The sequence below is a fragment of the Haliotis rufescens genome, unplaced genomic scaffold (genome assembly GCF_023055435.1).
Source record: "Haliotis rufescens isolate VD_foot unplaced genomic scaffold, xgHalRufe1.0.p SCAF_35, whole genome shotgun sequence".
NCBI classification, from domain to species: domain Eukaryota; kingdom Metazoa; phylum Mollusca; class Gastropoda; order Lepetellida; family Haliotidae; genus Haliotis; species Haliotis rufescens.
This window is the reverse complement of record NW_025964057.1, coordinates 2,217,761-2,235,831: the sequence shown is the minus strand read 5'-3', so window position 1 is coordinate 2,235,831 and position 18,071 is coordinate 2,217,761. Positions and strand designations below refer to the sequence as shown.

The 18,071-nt window shown below is 44.1% G+C and overlaps 1 protein-coding gene across 4 annotated transcripts; it reads left to right on the top strand.

The window, feature by feature from the left end:
- The first annotated feature begins 910 nt into the window (after positions 1 to 910).
- LOC124134428 lies at positions 911 to 14,625 on the top strand. Of its 4 annotated transcripts, XR_007217974.1 has the most exons (7): positions 911 to 1,063; positions 9,056 to 9,707; positions 11,646 to 11,707; positions 12,310 to 12,421; positions 12,775 to 12,956; positions 13,472 to 13,692; positions 14,224 to 14,625. XR_007217974.1 is itself a non-coding variant. In XM_046499228.2 (5 exons), exons 1-5 carry the CDS (start codon positions 968 to 970, stop codon positions 14,384 to 14,386), a joined length of 1,314 nt encoding a protein of 437 aa, XP_046355184.2. In that variant the 5' UTR covers positions 911 to 967; the 3' UTR covers positions 14,387 to 14,625. The 4 variants fall into 4 exon arrangements, 1 of the variants encoding a protein (XP_046355184.2); XR_007217973.1 differs by lacking the exon at positions 12,310 to 12,421; XR_007217972.1 differs by having other exon boundaries at positions 12,310 to 12,956.
- Positions 14,626 to 18,071: the final 3,446 nt, after the last annotated feature.

Sequence of the window (18,071 nt, the reverse complement as noted above, 5' to 3'; positions counted from 1 at the left end):
GAAGTATTAGGACAGATGCTGGGTGAGGTGCAACAATAGTGAGACAGACAGTGGGTGAGGTGCAACAGTATTGAGACCTGTAGATGGTGGGTGAGTTGCAACAATATTCAGAGAGATGGTGGGTGAGGTGCAACAGTATTGAGACCTGTAGATGGTGGGTGAGTTGCAACAGTATTGAAGTATTCAGACAGATGGTGGGTGAGGTGCACCAGTATTGAGACAGAGAGTGGGTGAGGTGCAACAGTATTGAGACCTGTAGATGGTGGGTGAGTTGCAACAGTATTAAAGTATTCAGACAGATGGTGGGTGAGGTGCACCAGTATTGAGACAGACAGTGGGTGAGGTGCAACAGTATTGAGACCTGTAGATGGTGGGTGAGTTGCAACAGTATTAAAGTATTCAGACAGATGGTGGGTGAGGTGCACCAGTATTGAGACAGACAGTGGGTGAGGTGCAACAGTATTCAGACAGACAGTGAGTGAGGTACAACAGTATTGAGACAGATTGTGGGTGAGGTACAACAGTATTCAGACAGTGAGTGAGGTACAACAGTAATCAGACAGATTGTGGGTGAGGTGCAACAGTATTGAGACCTGTAGATGGTGGGTGAGTTGCAACAGTATTGCAAACTCGAGTCACAAGATAAATAACATGATATGACTACGACCGTGGTCAGTCAACTATGGAACGGAAACTGCAAATATCCTGCTTCTAAATTGAGCGGATGACTTAAATATATGCAAATGCCACCTGTGTTGACACATTCGACCGAATAGAAACAGTCCAAGGGTGGTATGTCAAAATGACCTATTTTTATCGTTGAACATTATAAAAAAAATGTATTTGAAACCGTACTATCTCTGTGACCTAAATCACCACGAGGTTTGCTGTTAAGCTGATAAAGGTTTGAGCGAATAAAGGTGTGTAGCGTCATACTGTCTGTACTCTATCAACAGTACCTGGTGTGATGTTGCGACGTAGATATAGGTATCCTGCGCCTTTCTATGTCTGTCTTTGCCTCCTTACAGCAGGTGGTTATGTATGGTGGAGGAGTGGTCAAGATGTAAGTATTGCTTAACATTGATATCATATTTCATAACTGTAACTGCCATTTACCCTCTTGGGAAGGGAGTAACCTGGTCAAAATATATACGTTTGCTCTATTTCAGGAACATCATCACAATACCCAGCACCATACCCTTTAGCATACCCAGCACCATACCCTGTAGCATACTCTGCACTTTACCCAGTAACATACTCAGCACCATACCTTATACAATACCAAGCACAATACCCAGTAGAATACCTAGCAGCATACCCTGTACCATACCCAGCACTATACCCAGTAGCATACTCAGCACGATACCTTATACACGTTTATGTATTAAGAAATACGTTACTGTTTTCATTACCTTCGATAGCCGCGAACAATTTGAAACTGACACTTCTAAACAATAGTTATGACACCGTGCGTAAGAGACATTGACGCTGACCGCATCACCGTTGTTAACCCGTTAATCACCCGAGATTGTTGCACAGCAACTGGTATTACGGGTCGCTGATGCTGAATACGTCTGACCGACCCGTTGACAGGAGCTACGCACACCCACTTACATCGAATGTACGAACATGTCATACTTATTATCAACCGTTTAACCTATAGCCGTACGTCGCTTTAATTTCCGAATAAACAACAAAATAGTAGCGTATACGTTTTTAACGCTTTTTATTCCAACACCAAGAGTGTAGGATATCATCGTTTACTGTACAATCATCGGTGAAACTGTTTAAAATGCGACTCATCGAGTTGTGTCTACCTCTAACATAAAACGTCAAAAAAAGGGTTTTCAAATTATACTTCCAAACGTACACGCTTTCAGAGCAGCCAACAAATAAGACAAATCTTTAAAGTAAACGTCACAACCGAAATCCAATACTGGCAAACATTTACCCGAGGTGTTATAAGAGTCAGCCCTAGAGACACGGATGAGGACCTCACACTATACACCCAAGAGGCTAACTCCAGTCACAACACACAACCCAAAATTGTCAGTACCCGCAGAATATACACAACTAGGAATGGAAAATCTCACCCCACACCAACCGTAATCATCAACTTGACAAATACGACAACACGACAAATAAACACACAACCAACCAACATGGACACCTCAACCCAAAACATAAGCGTAGATGATTCACTCACAACAGAATATGACCCTCTCGACACATCGAATGTCTTCTTTAAAAAAAAAACATAACCATAAATCACGAAACCAGACAGGATTCAAAACCCAAAACAACCTTACAATGTTACTAGCATATATAGTCAAACAAAACACCCCCAGCGCCAGCATTGAATCCTTGCACACAGTGGCTTCAAACTAAATCTTACTAGTTCTGCGCAATAACGGGCCTGATGGCCTGGTATAAACTTGTTGCACCATCTACAGGGTAACACACAACCGCCAGCAAAATGTCCCATATTACTGCATTTATAGCAGCCATAGTTGGCTGAATGGGGTCACGTTTCTGTCTGGCTATGCGCATGGGACACGTGTATGATGTGTGGTCGGTACTACCGCATCCTCCGAACTAGTTTCAGTTGTAGATGTATCGTAGTCACTAGTGTCGGCAAAGTCGCACTCAGACGTCGCGCTGTCGTTCCTACTGTCCCGGGAATCGCTTCTACAACTACCGCTACTATAGTTATCCTTATCAGCACTACGTACGCGGTCCCACGATTTATAACCTCGTTGACACCACGTCATGTCGATATCGAATGACGAGGGCGAGGTAATTTCGCGTATTAACACCCTGAATACCCGTACAGTCGGGCTACGAGTTCTGGTTTTATACGTAGAGCTGACCTTTAAGGCGTAACAGCGGTAACACGAGACAATGTGTGTAGATCTCAGGGGTTAACCTCTAGCATCGTTATACCGTCCCCCGCATTATTTTGACAGCTATATACCGTAACGTAGTGCTTTAAGGTAACGCGTGTTTGCATTACGAGTAGGGTACATCTGTATGTATACATCTATTGCCCCGTCAAATATATTCCCTCTAAATCTATAAGTTTCGGGTGTCGCGGGCGTCAGATCTAACATCAAATAAGTTTTAGGCAATTTCGTCGTCTTATAATACGCCTCTCGTATACATTTTGTTTTCGTGGGATATACTTGACGAGCTAATGTTTCGATTTGAGACCCATCTCTCGGGTTTTTATAAACTACCATATGAGTACTATTTAAACTAATAACTCGATGGAGTTTCGTTTTAGCAAATACATTTTGCTGTAAATATATCAATGATACATTTCTGTGCCTCGACTTTTTCACGAACCATCTAAGTAGCTCAGTCTGTTCCTCGGACGTAATATCGCCCAGAAAATCGTCTACGACTATCCAACTCTTATCTCGAACTAACATTTCTGCTTCGATGACGTTACGCATAAAGTATATGGATATACCGTGTTTCGCGCAGAAAGACGTACAGAACCTGTTGTTCGCTAAATACCCACACGATGGCATCGGGTTTTTCGCACAGCGGTAAATCGTTATCTGAACTAGTTAGTTACTTATATACAAAGGTGGTCTTTCCAGCAGCACTACTTCCACTTATCAATACGCGGAGAGAGTGGGTTCGAATCCCGGTCGGGACTCAACCCCAAAAAAGTACGAGAATATAACATTTGTTACATTTGACCACTTTCTAAATGGCATTGTGTATTCATATCTACCTATAGGTATTTAAAAAATCGTTTAGATAACCTACTCCAAATTTCCTATTCAAATTAAGCAGACTCCTCTCGAGCTGGCCAGGTGCGGGTTATTCTACACGGAAATAAACGATTGCGTTCAGTGCTATATGTGCGGTATTAAACTGTACAAATGGAAATATGAAGACAAAATCTTACGAGAACATAGAAGACATTCTCCAACTGCGTCTACCTGAAGACCGTATTTGGCTGTCACTCCGCACCATCCGAACGCACAGGTTCCTGAATCATTTTGCGGGCAGAAATAAGCCAATCACAGGACAGGGTAAAATATACGTCATCGTTACTCAGAGGTGGGGATAATTGTTTTGCTGGCAGAGATCAGCCAATGACAGGACAGAAATATATGACGTCATTACTCTGGGTTTTGGGGGTGGGGGAAGGGGACCCTGTGGGCAGAAATCAGCCAATGAAAGGGCTGCAATTGAAAAACGGACAAAAAGTGCACTATATAATACTATAGCATACTCAACACCACACCTTATACAATACCCAGCACACTACTCGGAAGAATACCCAGTAGATTACCCAGCAAGATACCCTGTACTATAACCTGCACCATACACTGTAGCATACCCAGGACCATACCCTGCACCATGCCCTATAGCATACCCTGCACTATATCCAGTGGCATACTCAACACCATACCTTATGCAATACCAATCACAATACCCAGTAGAATACCTAGAAGCATACAAATACCCTGTAGCATACCGAGGACCATACCCAGCACCATACCCTGTAGCATACCCAAGACCACACCCAGTACAATACCCAGCTTCACAACCAGCACTACACCCAAAACCACGCACATGACGACACCATCACCACACCAAGCACCATACCCAGCACAAAGTACTTTACCCAGTGGAATACCCAGCACCATACCCAGCATCATACCAGCACCACACCGCGCACCAAACCAAGCACTTCACACTGCAAAATACCCAGCACCACACCCAGCACTATACTCAATAGTATACTCAGCACCATACCCAGCTCCAAACCCAGCACCAAACCCAGCACATACCCAGCACCACACCCAGCATCATACCCAGCACCACACCCAACATCATACTCAGCACCACACCCAACATCATACCCAGCACCACACACAGCACCACACACAGCATCATACGTAGCACCATACCCAGCACCACACCCAACATCATACCCATCATCATACTCAGCACCAAAGCCAGCACCATACCGTGCACCATACCCAGTACCACACCCAGCACCATACTCAGCACCATACACAGCACCACACCCAGCACCACACCCAGCACCACACCCAGCACCACACCCAACATCATAGCCATCATCATACACAGCACCACACCCAGAACAATACCCAGCACCATACCCAGCACCACACCCAGCACCATACCCACCATCACACCCAGCATCACACCCAGCACCATACCCAGCACCACATCCAGCACCATACTCAATAGCATACCCAGCACCACAACCACAACCAAACTCAGCATCATACCCACCACAATACCCAGCATCACACCCAGCACCATACCCAGCATCATACGCAACAAGGTACTCAGCACCATACCCAGCATCAAACCCAGCAACATACCAAGCATCACACCCAGCATCACACCCAGCATCATACCCAGCATCACACCCAGCATCACACCCACCATCATACCCAGCATCACATCCAGCATCATACAATAGCATACCCAACACCACAACCACAACCACACTAAGCATCATACCCAGCACAATACCCAGCATCACACACAGCACCATACCCAGCATCATACGCAACAAGGTACTCAGCACCATACCCAGCATCACACCCAGCACCACACACAGCACCACACACAGCATCATACGTAGCACCATACCCAGCACCACACCCAACATCATACCCATCATCATACTCAGCACCAAAGCCAGCACCATACCGTGCACCATACCCAGCACCACACCCAGCACCATACTCAGCACCATACACAGCACCACACCCAGCACCACACCCAGCACCACACCCAGCACCACACCCTGCACCATACCCAGCACCACACCCAACATCATAGCCATCATCATACACAGCACCACACCCAGAACAATACCCAGCACCATACCCAGCACCACACCCAGCACCATACCCACCATCACACCCAGCATCACACCCAGCACCATACCCAGCACCACATCCAGCACCATACTCAATAGCATACCCAGCACCACAACCACAACCAAACTCAGCATCATACCCACCACAATACCCAGCATCACACCCAGCACCATACCCAGCATCATACGCAACAAGGTACTCAGCACCATACCCAGCATCAAACCCAGCAACATACCAAGCATCACACCCAGCATCACACCCAGCATCATACCCAGCATCACACCCAGCATCACACCCACCATCATACCCAGCATCACATCCAGCATCATACAATAGCATACCCAACACCACAACCACAACCACACTAAGCATCATACCCAGCACAATACCCAGCATCACACACAGCACCATACCCAGCATCATACGCAACAAGGTACTCAGCACCATACCCAGCATCACACCCAGCATCATACCAAGCATCACACCCACCATCACACCCACCATCATACACAGCATCACATCCAGCATCATACTCAATAGCATACCCAGCACCACAACCACACTCAGCATCATACCCAGCACAATAGCCAGCATCACACCCAGCATCAGATCCAGAATCACACCCACCATCATACCCAGCATCACATCCAGCATCACATCCAGCATCACACCCAGCACCACACCTAGCACCACACACCCCAGCACCATACCCAGCATTACACCCAGCATCACATCCAGCATCACACCCAGCATCACACCCAGCATCACACCAAGCATCACACCATGCATCACACCCAGCGCCATACCCAGCATAACACCCAGCACCATACCAAGCATCACACCGAGCGCCATATCCAGCATCACACCCAGCATCACATCCTGCATCACACCCAGCATCACACCCAGCATCACACCCAGCATCACACCCAGCATCACACCCAGCATCACATCCAGCATCACACCCAGCATCACATCCAGCATCATACTCAGCGCCACACCCAGCGCCACACCCAGCACCATACCCTGCACCACACCAAGAATCACACCCAGCATCACACAGAGCACCACAACCAGCATCACACCCAGCACCATACCCTGCACCACACCCAGCACCATACTCAGCACCACACCCTGCACCATACCCTGCATCACACCAAGAATCACACCCAGCATCACACCCAGCATCACAACCTGCATCACACCCAGCACCATACCCTGCACCACACCCAGCATCATACCCTGCACCACAACCAGCATCACACCCAGCACCACACCATGCACCACACCCTGCACCACACCATGCACCACACCCTGCACCACACCATGCACCACACCCAGCGCCACACCCAGCACCATACCCTGCACCACACCAAGCATCACACCCTGCACCACACCCAGCACCATACTCAGCACCATACCCTGAACCACACCCAGCACCACACCCAGCACCACACCCAGTACCATACCCAGCATCACACCCAGCATCACATCCAGCATCACACCCAGCACTACACAGAGCACCACACCCAGAGCCACACCCAGCACCACACAGAGCACCACAACCAGCATCACACCCAGCACCACACCCAGCATCACACCAAGCATCACACCCAGCACCACATCCAGCTCCACACCCAGCACCACACCCAGCGCAACACCCAGCATCACACCCAGCACTACACCTAGCATCATACCAAGCATCACACCCAGCATCACACCCAGCACCACACAGAGCACCACACCCAACACCACACCCAGCATCACACCCAGCATCACACCCAGCACCACACAGAGCACCACAACCAGCATCACACCCAGCACCACACCCAGCATCACACCAAGCATCACACCCAGCACCACATCCAGCTCCACACCCAGCACCACACCCAGCACCACACCCAACACCATACCCAGCACCACACCCAGCATCACACAGAGCACCACACCCAGCACCACACCCAGCACCACACCCAGCACCACAACCAGCATCACACCCAGCACCACACCCAGCACCACACCCAACACCATACCAAGCACCACACCCAGCATCACACCCAGCACCACACCCAGCACCACACAGAGCACCACATCCAGCTCCACACCCAGCACCACACCCAGCACCACACCCAACACCATACCCAGCACCACACCCAGCATCACACCAAGCACCACACCCTGCACCACACCCAGCACCACACAGAGCACCACAACCAGCATCACACCCAGCACCACACCCAGCATCACACCAAGCATCACACCCAGCACCACATCCAGCTCCACACCCAGCACCACACCCAGCATCACACCCAACACCATACCCAGCACCACACCCAGCATCATACTCAGCACCACACCCAGCACCACACCAAGCATCACACCCAGCACCACACCCAGCATCATACCCAGCACCATACCAAGCACCATACCCAGCACCATACCCAGCATCATACCCAGCACCATACCCAGCACCATACCCAGCACCATACCCAGCACCATACCCCGCACCATACTCAATAGCATACCCAGCACCCCACCCTGCACCACACCCAGCACCATACTCAGCACCATACCCAGCATCACACCCAGCATCATAGCCATCATCACACCAAGCTCCATACCCAGCACAATACCCAGCACCACACCTAGCATCACACCCAGCACCACACCCAGCACCACACCCAGCACCACACCAAGCATCACACCCAGCACCACACCCAGTATCACACCTAGCATCATACCCAGCACCACACCCAGCACCATGCCCTGCACCACAACCAGCATCACACCCAGCACCACACCCAGCACCACACCAAGCATCACACCCAGCACCACACCCAGCATCACACCCAGCATCATACCCAGCATCATAACCAGCATCATACCCAGCACCATGCTAAATAGCACAACCAGCATCACACCCAGCACCACACCCAGCATCACACCCAGCACCACACCCAGCACCCCACCCTGCACCACACCCAGCACCCCACCCTGCACCACACCCAGCACCATACCCAGCATCACACCCAGCACCATACCCAGCACCATACCCGTGCTTTCATCAAGGTGATAAACATGTGTATTACCTGGGACTTTTTTTACCAAATTAAACTGACATCTCTGGGGCAGTATTGTCCAGTTGCGTGGTGCTTAGCCCTACTTTGTTGTTTCAGCTTGAGATAGCGGAGGTGTACATGTTTAATGAAGGAAAACCATTCTCCCTTCACAAGACATCTCGCACAGGTACTCTCTCTGAAAACAGCGGTAAACCACTTCAGTATTTCCGACAAATTGGAAATTTGTCAGCCTTTCTTCTAACTGCCTATGCAATAACAGATCGACCAATAAAGGGTCGTTTGAACATCATCATAAACACCTTTGATGGCGCCCATGTGACCTTGAAGTGTTGCATCATACTGAGCAACCACACGTTGTTGATAACCCGTGCATCGGAAACATACAGGGTACCAAAGGGGGGTCATTACAACGCCACCCAATACACTTGTTCATTACCACTTGGGACAGATGTGGTACAGATGTCCCTGACGTCGTCCTCGTGCAGCCATGACGTACAGGATTATATTCCAGTGAAGAGACCAGTCAAACGACCAGGAGGTTTAGCTCTGTGTGGGAAGACCTTATTTGGAAAAGATCTAAGGCCTCAGCGATTAGTGGAATGGATAGAAATCCAAAAGCTCCTGGGAGTTGACAAGATTCTGATATTTGATTTGGACAATCCAGAAAGTATACGAAAGATATTTCGGTATTACTCCAGACAAGGAATACTAGAAGTTCAGCCCTATGAGTTGCCCGGAAGAATAGAAGGTTTGTTTCTTGGTTTTTGTTGTTTCAAGAGCCGCAGTCAGTAAAATCCCAGCTATAAAAATGCTGCATTTAAACAAGAGTCTTGGCTAAATACTGCAGTGGTTGATATTATGTGGAACATCCCATGTCGTTGGGGTACGATGACAGGCAATCAACCAAGTCAGGACCACCAATTCAGTTGTGGTTCATGAGACAAGCGACCCGTAAAGATTAGGTCTTCAGCAACCCATGCTTGCCGTAACAGGCGACTATGCTTGTCATAAAAGGCGACTAACGGGATCGGGTGGTCAGGCTCGCTAACTTGGTTGATATAAGTCATCGATCCCAGTTGCGTGGATCGATGCGCATGATGTTAATCACTGGATTGTCTGGTCCAGACTCGATTATTTACAGACCGCCGTCATATAGAGTCCCGGGTACCTGGTCTAACGGGAATGAACAAGATGAAAAGAAGGTAGAGTAGTGTCCTCATTGCAGTATACCGGATCAGTCACCGTACGTTCTGGCATTCTCCATCATTTTCCATCAGAATGCTATATACTGAGTAACCTTACGTTTCGGAGGGGTTGCAGGCATTCAGTTACGTGAACAGTTAAATATTCGATAAACATTGGCAACTTTTGTATCGTTAGAACCATGTCTTGTAGCATGCCATTGTTGTACTGATTGTGAAGACAACAAAGATGACTTCTGACTGGAAGTGTTATCTGCCGGAAGCTCCATGAAGTAAAACGCCAAAGCCATAGGAGTATTTATTATCGTAGCTGTGCCGCATGAGTGAATAACCTGCCGCACTGTGATGACGTCGCGGCTTCAAAAACGTAAACATTGTATAAAAAGTGTTTCAACGTTTTTATTTCTACACACATTGTAACCAAATTGTATAACAATCATCGAGAATTGTTTGTTTTTCCAACAGTATCGAAATTTAGCTAATCCCAAAGGCATATGCACTGCCAAGCCATCGATGAAAGTACAGGTATTCTAAGTTGGCTACTTTTTTATATTAGTTGTAATATTAATGCACCCGAATGTTACAAACAAACTCAAGCGAACGCCCTTGTTTGAAATCTAGATCTACAATAATTCTTATCATTGTAAAGTACAGTAAACTACGGTTATAACGAACTCAAAGGGACTACTAATTTTAGTTCGTTATAACCGTAATTCGTTATAAGCATATATACAGCTTAACTACAACATAAAGTCGGGACTAAAAAGTTAGTTCGTTATATCCGTTAGTTCGTTATAAGCGTGTTCGTTATAACCGTAGTTTACTGTACATATCTTGACGATGACAGACATATGACATGTATGTCAAAGTATACATTCATTGAGAATTGTCCCTGCATTTCATTTTCTTATCTAAGATCCATTTTCTTACGTCAAAACAAAATGACGAGAGCGGTCGTGATTAGTTCATGCGAAACTGTTTAGATTATGTTACAATATCACGGTATGAATCCCTGAACGCCAGATTTGAATTACCCCCTCGATGTTGAACGTGTTACATAAAAATGGCGGCGATTTACATGACATACACGCAGGGTAAATGAACACAATTAGGTCCACATGTATGTCATGTTTACTATTACTAACACATGACTTCAAATATATACTTTCCTGTATACTGTAACGATATCTACATTTCTGTGTGATTTAAAGGTCAAGTTACCAGTATAATAGAGAAAAATATACATCCTCATCCTTACAACAGAAAATGAGAATGATTTTGCTCATAATAACAAGTTTTCTGAATAAAAACAATCCTCATTCAACCTGAAAGAAAAATTAATTCGTTCACATGACAGAAAGGGTTACACCCTTAAAAATGTATCGAACAAAATATAGAACTTACATTTTCAGCGATTGAATCTACATTAACGATGGTTACATTACATTTTAAAGAACAATTTACAAGATTTCTTCTCCTTTTAGAGTAATATGGAACCACTGAAGCCAAATGCTAATGCTGTCGTCTTAGCAGTATCTTTCTAGAGGTAATACAGCACTGTATAGAGGCGCGAAGTAGTGAACCACTCAGGCTTGGTAGACTGTCTCTCGACCCCCATACTGGAAAGCAACTGTACGGAGTTCGGAACTACATCTTCATTCCATATGCAATACGCAGCTCGAGACAAAGTATTTGTACAGTTGAAGAAATGTTGATTTTGCAAAATTTACTAGTAGTCTTTAAAGCTGATCTTTTCTTCTGTCAAGCGATGAATCATTTTATGAATGTATCTCATTATCCCCTACTTTTTGAAGAGTTTAACCCCACCGCTTATCCAGACCCAAAAAGGGGGGGTGTCAGTCGTCTAAGGCGCGGCGATTTGCTGTGCAGAGTTGAGTTCCTTGGGCACGCCAGAAACCTATGATTGTGGGTTCGAATCCCGGTTCGCCCCGATTATGTTTCTAGGTGTGTCAGCACCATACCCGTGCTCGTGGGTTTCACCGAAGTGGTAAACGTATGAGACCTGCATCACTTCGGGCTTTCCTCCCACATTAATCTGACACGCCGCGATATAACTGTATTACTGTTGAAAGCGGTGTTAAACCCGACTCACTCTCTCACTCAATTTAATTTTCGCTGTTTTTCTAGGAACCCACGACAGATATCTTAAAATGAACTCGACTTTTCGGAAAGTCGAATGGGACCACACCATGTTAGATCAGCTGTTTGACTTCACGACATACACGTCACAACATACGAGGTCAAACAACCGTCTGTTAGCCTACATAATTAAAATTGCATATTCTAACATCATTGAACGGAAAAAACAAAGCGTTTTCCCTTAGCTGACACTACAGATAACATATCAAATGAAAGTAAAAGACTTGCGATACATCATCACACTATAAACGAGAGTACACTCGACATCATTAATTGGTAAATCTAAAATTAATTAGATCCCATATCCATTGCAGAATGTTGTAAATCCGAACTCTTGTTCGAGATATGATAATTTATTCCATTTTGTGAGAAGATGTACCATGTGTACTTCATAATATACAAGTGAAGCTTGTCTGGCGTGTTCAAAAATGATTCCTCTTCGTATGTTTGAAGGTGTTGCCTATCGGGATCTGTACAGACACCGTCACGACCATGATGGGCAGTTTGTACAAGATGACGGTTTTGTCCTGTTAGACTGCAGAGAGAGACTATCGGGATACAGCTGGGTGATGGGTATTGATGTTGATGAGATCATTCTTCCGAGGAGAAATGTCGCTTTAAAACCGTTCATCTATGTAAGTGATACTTGATTTTTTCATAGTTGACATGGTTCCTTTGCACCGGCAATGTCATGTTGTTTTCTAACACTTGTTGAAAGTTACGACCCCGGTGAAGATCCGGGTTAAAAGTTGTCTTCAGCAACCCATGCTTGTAAGGGCGACGGATGGGATCGATGCTCATGATGCCAATTAGTGATTGTCTGGTCCAGACTCGAATATTTACACCCCGACGTCATATACCTGAACATTGCTGGGTGCTTCGTTTAAAAAACCCATAAAACATAAGGCAAAATGGGCGATGGTCATCAAAACAATAGCCCAAGATATTAACAACAACGACACACAGACAAACAAACAAAGGTAGGTAGGTAACTATAAAACATGATTACCTTGTTTTTGAAGTCCTTATATCGAAATCAGCATCTATTTACCATAAAAAGCTAACAACATGTCAACTTTCCACCAGCATACGCTGTTGAATAGGCATTGTGTGATATTACTACTTTTTTCCTCAAATCTCCCTGACACAGGAACTAACTGCCAGGTACCCAAAAGCAGCAGGGTTCCACTTCTACATCATGTTCCACTACACCAGCCACGGCAAAACCAGGAACCATTATTCTGGCATGGAACACTTCGACTACTCCAGGTCAACCCCACCTCAATGGAAGGCTTTCAAGTACCTTTATATTCCGGATAGAGTGACGGTTCCAGAAACCCATCTGCTCTACGCCAAATCCCCTTACACAGTGTAAGTAGAAGAGGTTAGAGGTTTAGGCGAAATCCACTGACACAGTGTAACGGTTACCTGGTTTAAAGTAGTTTCACTGTCAATAAAATCAACACCTATCGCATCTTTGAAGAGAACCGAAAGGAGATTGTGACATGTCAGATGACAATTCGGCTCCATCAGTGTCGCAGTTAGCTTTAACCATTGTTAATGTATGCGAATAAGAAGGTTTTACAGTCACACTTATCTAAGTCACATGTTTTATACTAGATACTTTCTTTGAGGCGCAACAGAAGAGTTTAAGTGTTTTAAGAGATTATTGCAACTGGTAGGAGTTTATATTTATCAAAACAGATAGCTATTACCTGGTCCTTGCACAGGAAGAGCAAAGTAAGTCTTTTGTCAAGCAATGCAATGTGTTGATCTATAATTTCAAATATGTATATACATCAATAAAGACCTGTTTAAGAATCATTCGTTGCCATATTTTCACACTAGTTGCCCTGTAAACACTTGGGCATAATAACTATTAGAAATCTGTTTTTCTTTCAGACCTCGTGTGTCCTCAGCTGATGGTGTTGTTCATCACGTTCGTTCATGTCATCGTCCTGAGAGCGTTTGCTTCCCTCCAGGCTCGGTTATTGATGATTCTTTTCTGAGATTTGAATCCGAATTGCCACAGAGAGTTAAACAGGCGATGAAAGAAATTGTGTAATTGTTCGTCATTTTCGTTTGCTGTTCTGCGGGTGTGGAACCTGTTGACAAGCGGGCGAGTTTCGGTGATGCTGATATTGACGGCAACACCCATAACGGCCTCGAGATCATCACCAGCTTTCATTTTGAGCTTGCGAACAATTCATATGAAGTTTAACTTGTAAAGGGATGAATGATTAATTTCATTTGGAGTTTGTTGTGTACTTTTTAATCCGGCGGTTGAATAAATATATACTGCTCCACTGTCTTGATAACTGGGTTACATCGTACCACGACAACGTGATATTCTACACATGATTATTTACAGGCTGGCGTGATCTACATCTAATATTGTTGATAAAACAACACCCACTCACTCATCACCAACGCGAAAAGGAGCGTTGGGGATATGTTTATTCATCATAGTGTTCATGTTCACTGTAAGTACTCGTCACGATATGCCTGAAATACTGCCGATGTGACGTTAAATATTAACTCACTCGCTCACTCACTGTAAGTATTAGAGCTCAGGAAAGTCAAACTGTGCTGAGAGAAAAGTAGTGACTTTGAGATCGAATCCATATGACAGTCTGGATCCCATGTTGTGATGCGGCAATGTAAAAATCACATTCCACAAACGAACTCTTGGTATCATCACTGTTTGATGGTGATTCATAAACACATACTCATGATATAGTCGGAGTCGTACCATCGGCTCTGCTTTCAGCGGAGATTTCGTACGGATATGGAAAGGGCTTTGTCGCGTTTGTTTACCGATAAGGTTTCACATATGTAGCAAAAGTCTTTATCATGTAGTTCAAAGCCGTATTGTTCATACGTTAACATTGGTTGTGTTGCTTCACACTGTGAAGGTTAAGATTAACATACTTGGAAACCAATAATGTTAATGCAATCGTTTCAAAATGTGAAAGACCCGTGAAGATCCGTGGTAGAATAGGTCTTCAACAACCCATGCTTGCCGTAAAAGGTGACTGTGCCTGTCGTAAGAGGCGACTAACGGGGATCGGGTTGTCAGGTTCGCTGACTTGGTTGATGCATGTCATCGTATCCCAATTGCGTTGATCGAAGCTCATGATGCCATACCGCCGTCATGTAGCTGGAATAGTGCTGAGTGCGGCGTTAAACAACAAAGAAACAAAACAAAATGAGAAACGTTAAGATAAAAAAGTTAAACATTATCCACAACTCGTGTATGGGAAACGTCAGCCTCATCTCATCGGTCGGCATTTGCCTTGGTGTCTTCCCTAGGCTTAATTGTTCTAATTAAAAGTCATGGGGGCATCTGCGTATTCACGATTTTATTTTACTATTACTGTGCTAAACTGTAGTACAAGACATAATCATTGTTCTCACCCATTATTATAATTTACCGATTATTGTGCTGAGTGAATTGAATACACATGCTATAAAACTAAAAGAAGAACTAAGATTTCCATAATGGCAAATGTACAGATAGACGTTAAGTTTCTTCCCACCACCAGAGGCGGTAGATTTTGTTGACAAAACATAAACAAACTAGCTTTCTTTCTAAAACTGACATGTACATTTTTCAACTATTTGCAATTCCTAAATGTAATAGTTATTTATCATTTAGGTATATATGAATGCTTAGGTAAACATCGAAACAGTAACATATTGTTTCCTTGTAAATAATGAAATAAACACTATAAAGTAATGTTTCGATATATTTTTTTCCATCAATTCATATGTCATCGTTGTAACCAAATACTTTATAAAGGAATGTACTCTTTAAAATAGCATAACCGAACGTAGAACGGTAATTATGAGGTTTGCGAACACAGTGTTACATATATTGCAATAAATGTTTAAAGTTTGCATCGAATTTGTCTTCAGCAACTCATGCTTGTCTTAAGGGGCGACTAACGGGATCGGGCGGTCAGGCTCGCTGACTTGGTTGATGCATGTCATCGTATCCTTATTGCTTACAACGATGCTCATGATTTCAATCGCCAGATTGTCTTGTCTTGCCGCGTTAAACAGAAAGCAAGAGGTTCTCTCTTGTTCCACATTCACAGTATTTTGCTCGTTGCCTGGGGCGACAATACCTGACCCTGTTACGTTGCCTGTTGTCATGGTAACCTGCCAATTGTCAGACAGCTTATACCAAGATTAGTCAAGTTTGGTTAGTCAGGCAATAGTTACCTGTTTACCTTTCATGATGTCGGCGAAACATACATTCAGACATCGCTAGAAGTAATGATTAAGCTTGCACATAGTGAGTTCTCATGCGCAAATTAACCATGACTATGGTTTAGTTATTGCTCTTATTTTTCTTATTTATCATCCATGTATGCTTATCACAAGACCTTATTCGTGTTCATAACCTTTAAGAACTGCCATAAAAACATATTACTGCATTCAGTCAGTGAGACTTATCTCCCCTGAATAGCAGACGACAATGCACGGCTAAAGTAAAGATGTGTTGTTTTTTATGATTATTGAATTAACCTTTCTTTCTGACTTTAATGTCATTAATACACAATGTTTTTTGCAACATTCATCTATATGTTCACGAAAATGAAAAAACTCCTTTTTCCTCCCTGCACGTTCTTCAGAGTCCATCTCAGTTGTCAAAGGTCAGGCAAGGGACCAGTCATTATGACAAAATGTGTATACATGCATATACGTAATAGTAAAGTTTATAACAAGAAATTCATTGTAAATAAATATACAACAAATTAATATGACAGTCAAATGCCATAGGCGTTTATTCAATCTTTTTAATACTGACAAATTTTGTGCCAAGGTGGATTTTGAAATTGAAACATGATGGCGTTATGAAGAAAATAAATATTTTGGTAAGCACTTGATATATTATCTTGCAGTTTGGACTAGTTTATTGTTCACACATATCACATTTGATAGCATATAGAATTGTTCTCCAAACAAATGCTGAATCACACCCTTGATTTGAGAAATACAAATCATAATCATTTTTGAAATGATATGTTTTGGTGAAAATCCTGTTCTCTACATCAATTTTCATAACGTATTATTTATGAATAACGATCTAGTTAGCGCCATCATGCCATAATGTTACTAAGAATTTTCAAAAAGATGAAATGCATGACAACCTAAAACACCATTTCGGGGCATATTTGCTTCAGATGTGGGGTATAAGAATGGCTCGTTGTTAATAATTTGGGTTTACATAGTACATAGAAATATTCACTGAGTTCAACTGAACCAAACTGTACAGTATAGACCTGTTATGTAGTGGATAGTTGAAACTATCTTTGGCCGGGCCTTCTTCTCCGTCTGTATGGACACATTGATAAAAAACATATGTACATCACACAACTGTAGCTAAATAGTATTTCGCAAACTCTTCATAGGGCTATTGAGAACATTAATTCGACAAATAACAACATGTCATTTTAACTTATCAATAAAAACATAGACATTATCAAACATACAATGAAGACGTTCAACCAGAAATCAATATTTGAAGAAGTCCCGTCGTCTAGACCTTGTAATTCCCAATGTAGAATTGCGTCCCTTGTACTAGAATCCGACGATCGTGGGTTCTAAAACCAGAACAACTCCGCGGTCGCGCGTTTCACAAAGCCGGTAAACGTCTTGGAACTGCATTATTTGGGGTGTTCCTCCAACATTAACCTGGTACGCTGTGATATACTACTCAACAGATGTTTATGAAAAACTTC

Excerpts from the sequence above, each read along its gene's own strand:
- LOC124134428 (XM_046499228.2), top strand. The coding sequence starts at position 968 with ATGTTGCGACGTAGATATAGGTATCCTGCGCCTTTCTATGTCTGTCTT. Across the intron at positions 9,708-12,774 it reads GTTGCCCGGAAGAATAGAAG|GTGTTGCCTATCGGGATCTG; the intron begins GTTTGTTTCTTG and ends GTATGTTTGAAG. Across the intron at positions 13,693-14,223 it reads GCCAAATCCCCTTACACAGT|ACCTCGTGTGTCCTCAGCTG; the intron begins GTAAGTAGAAGA and ends TTTTTCTTTCAG.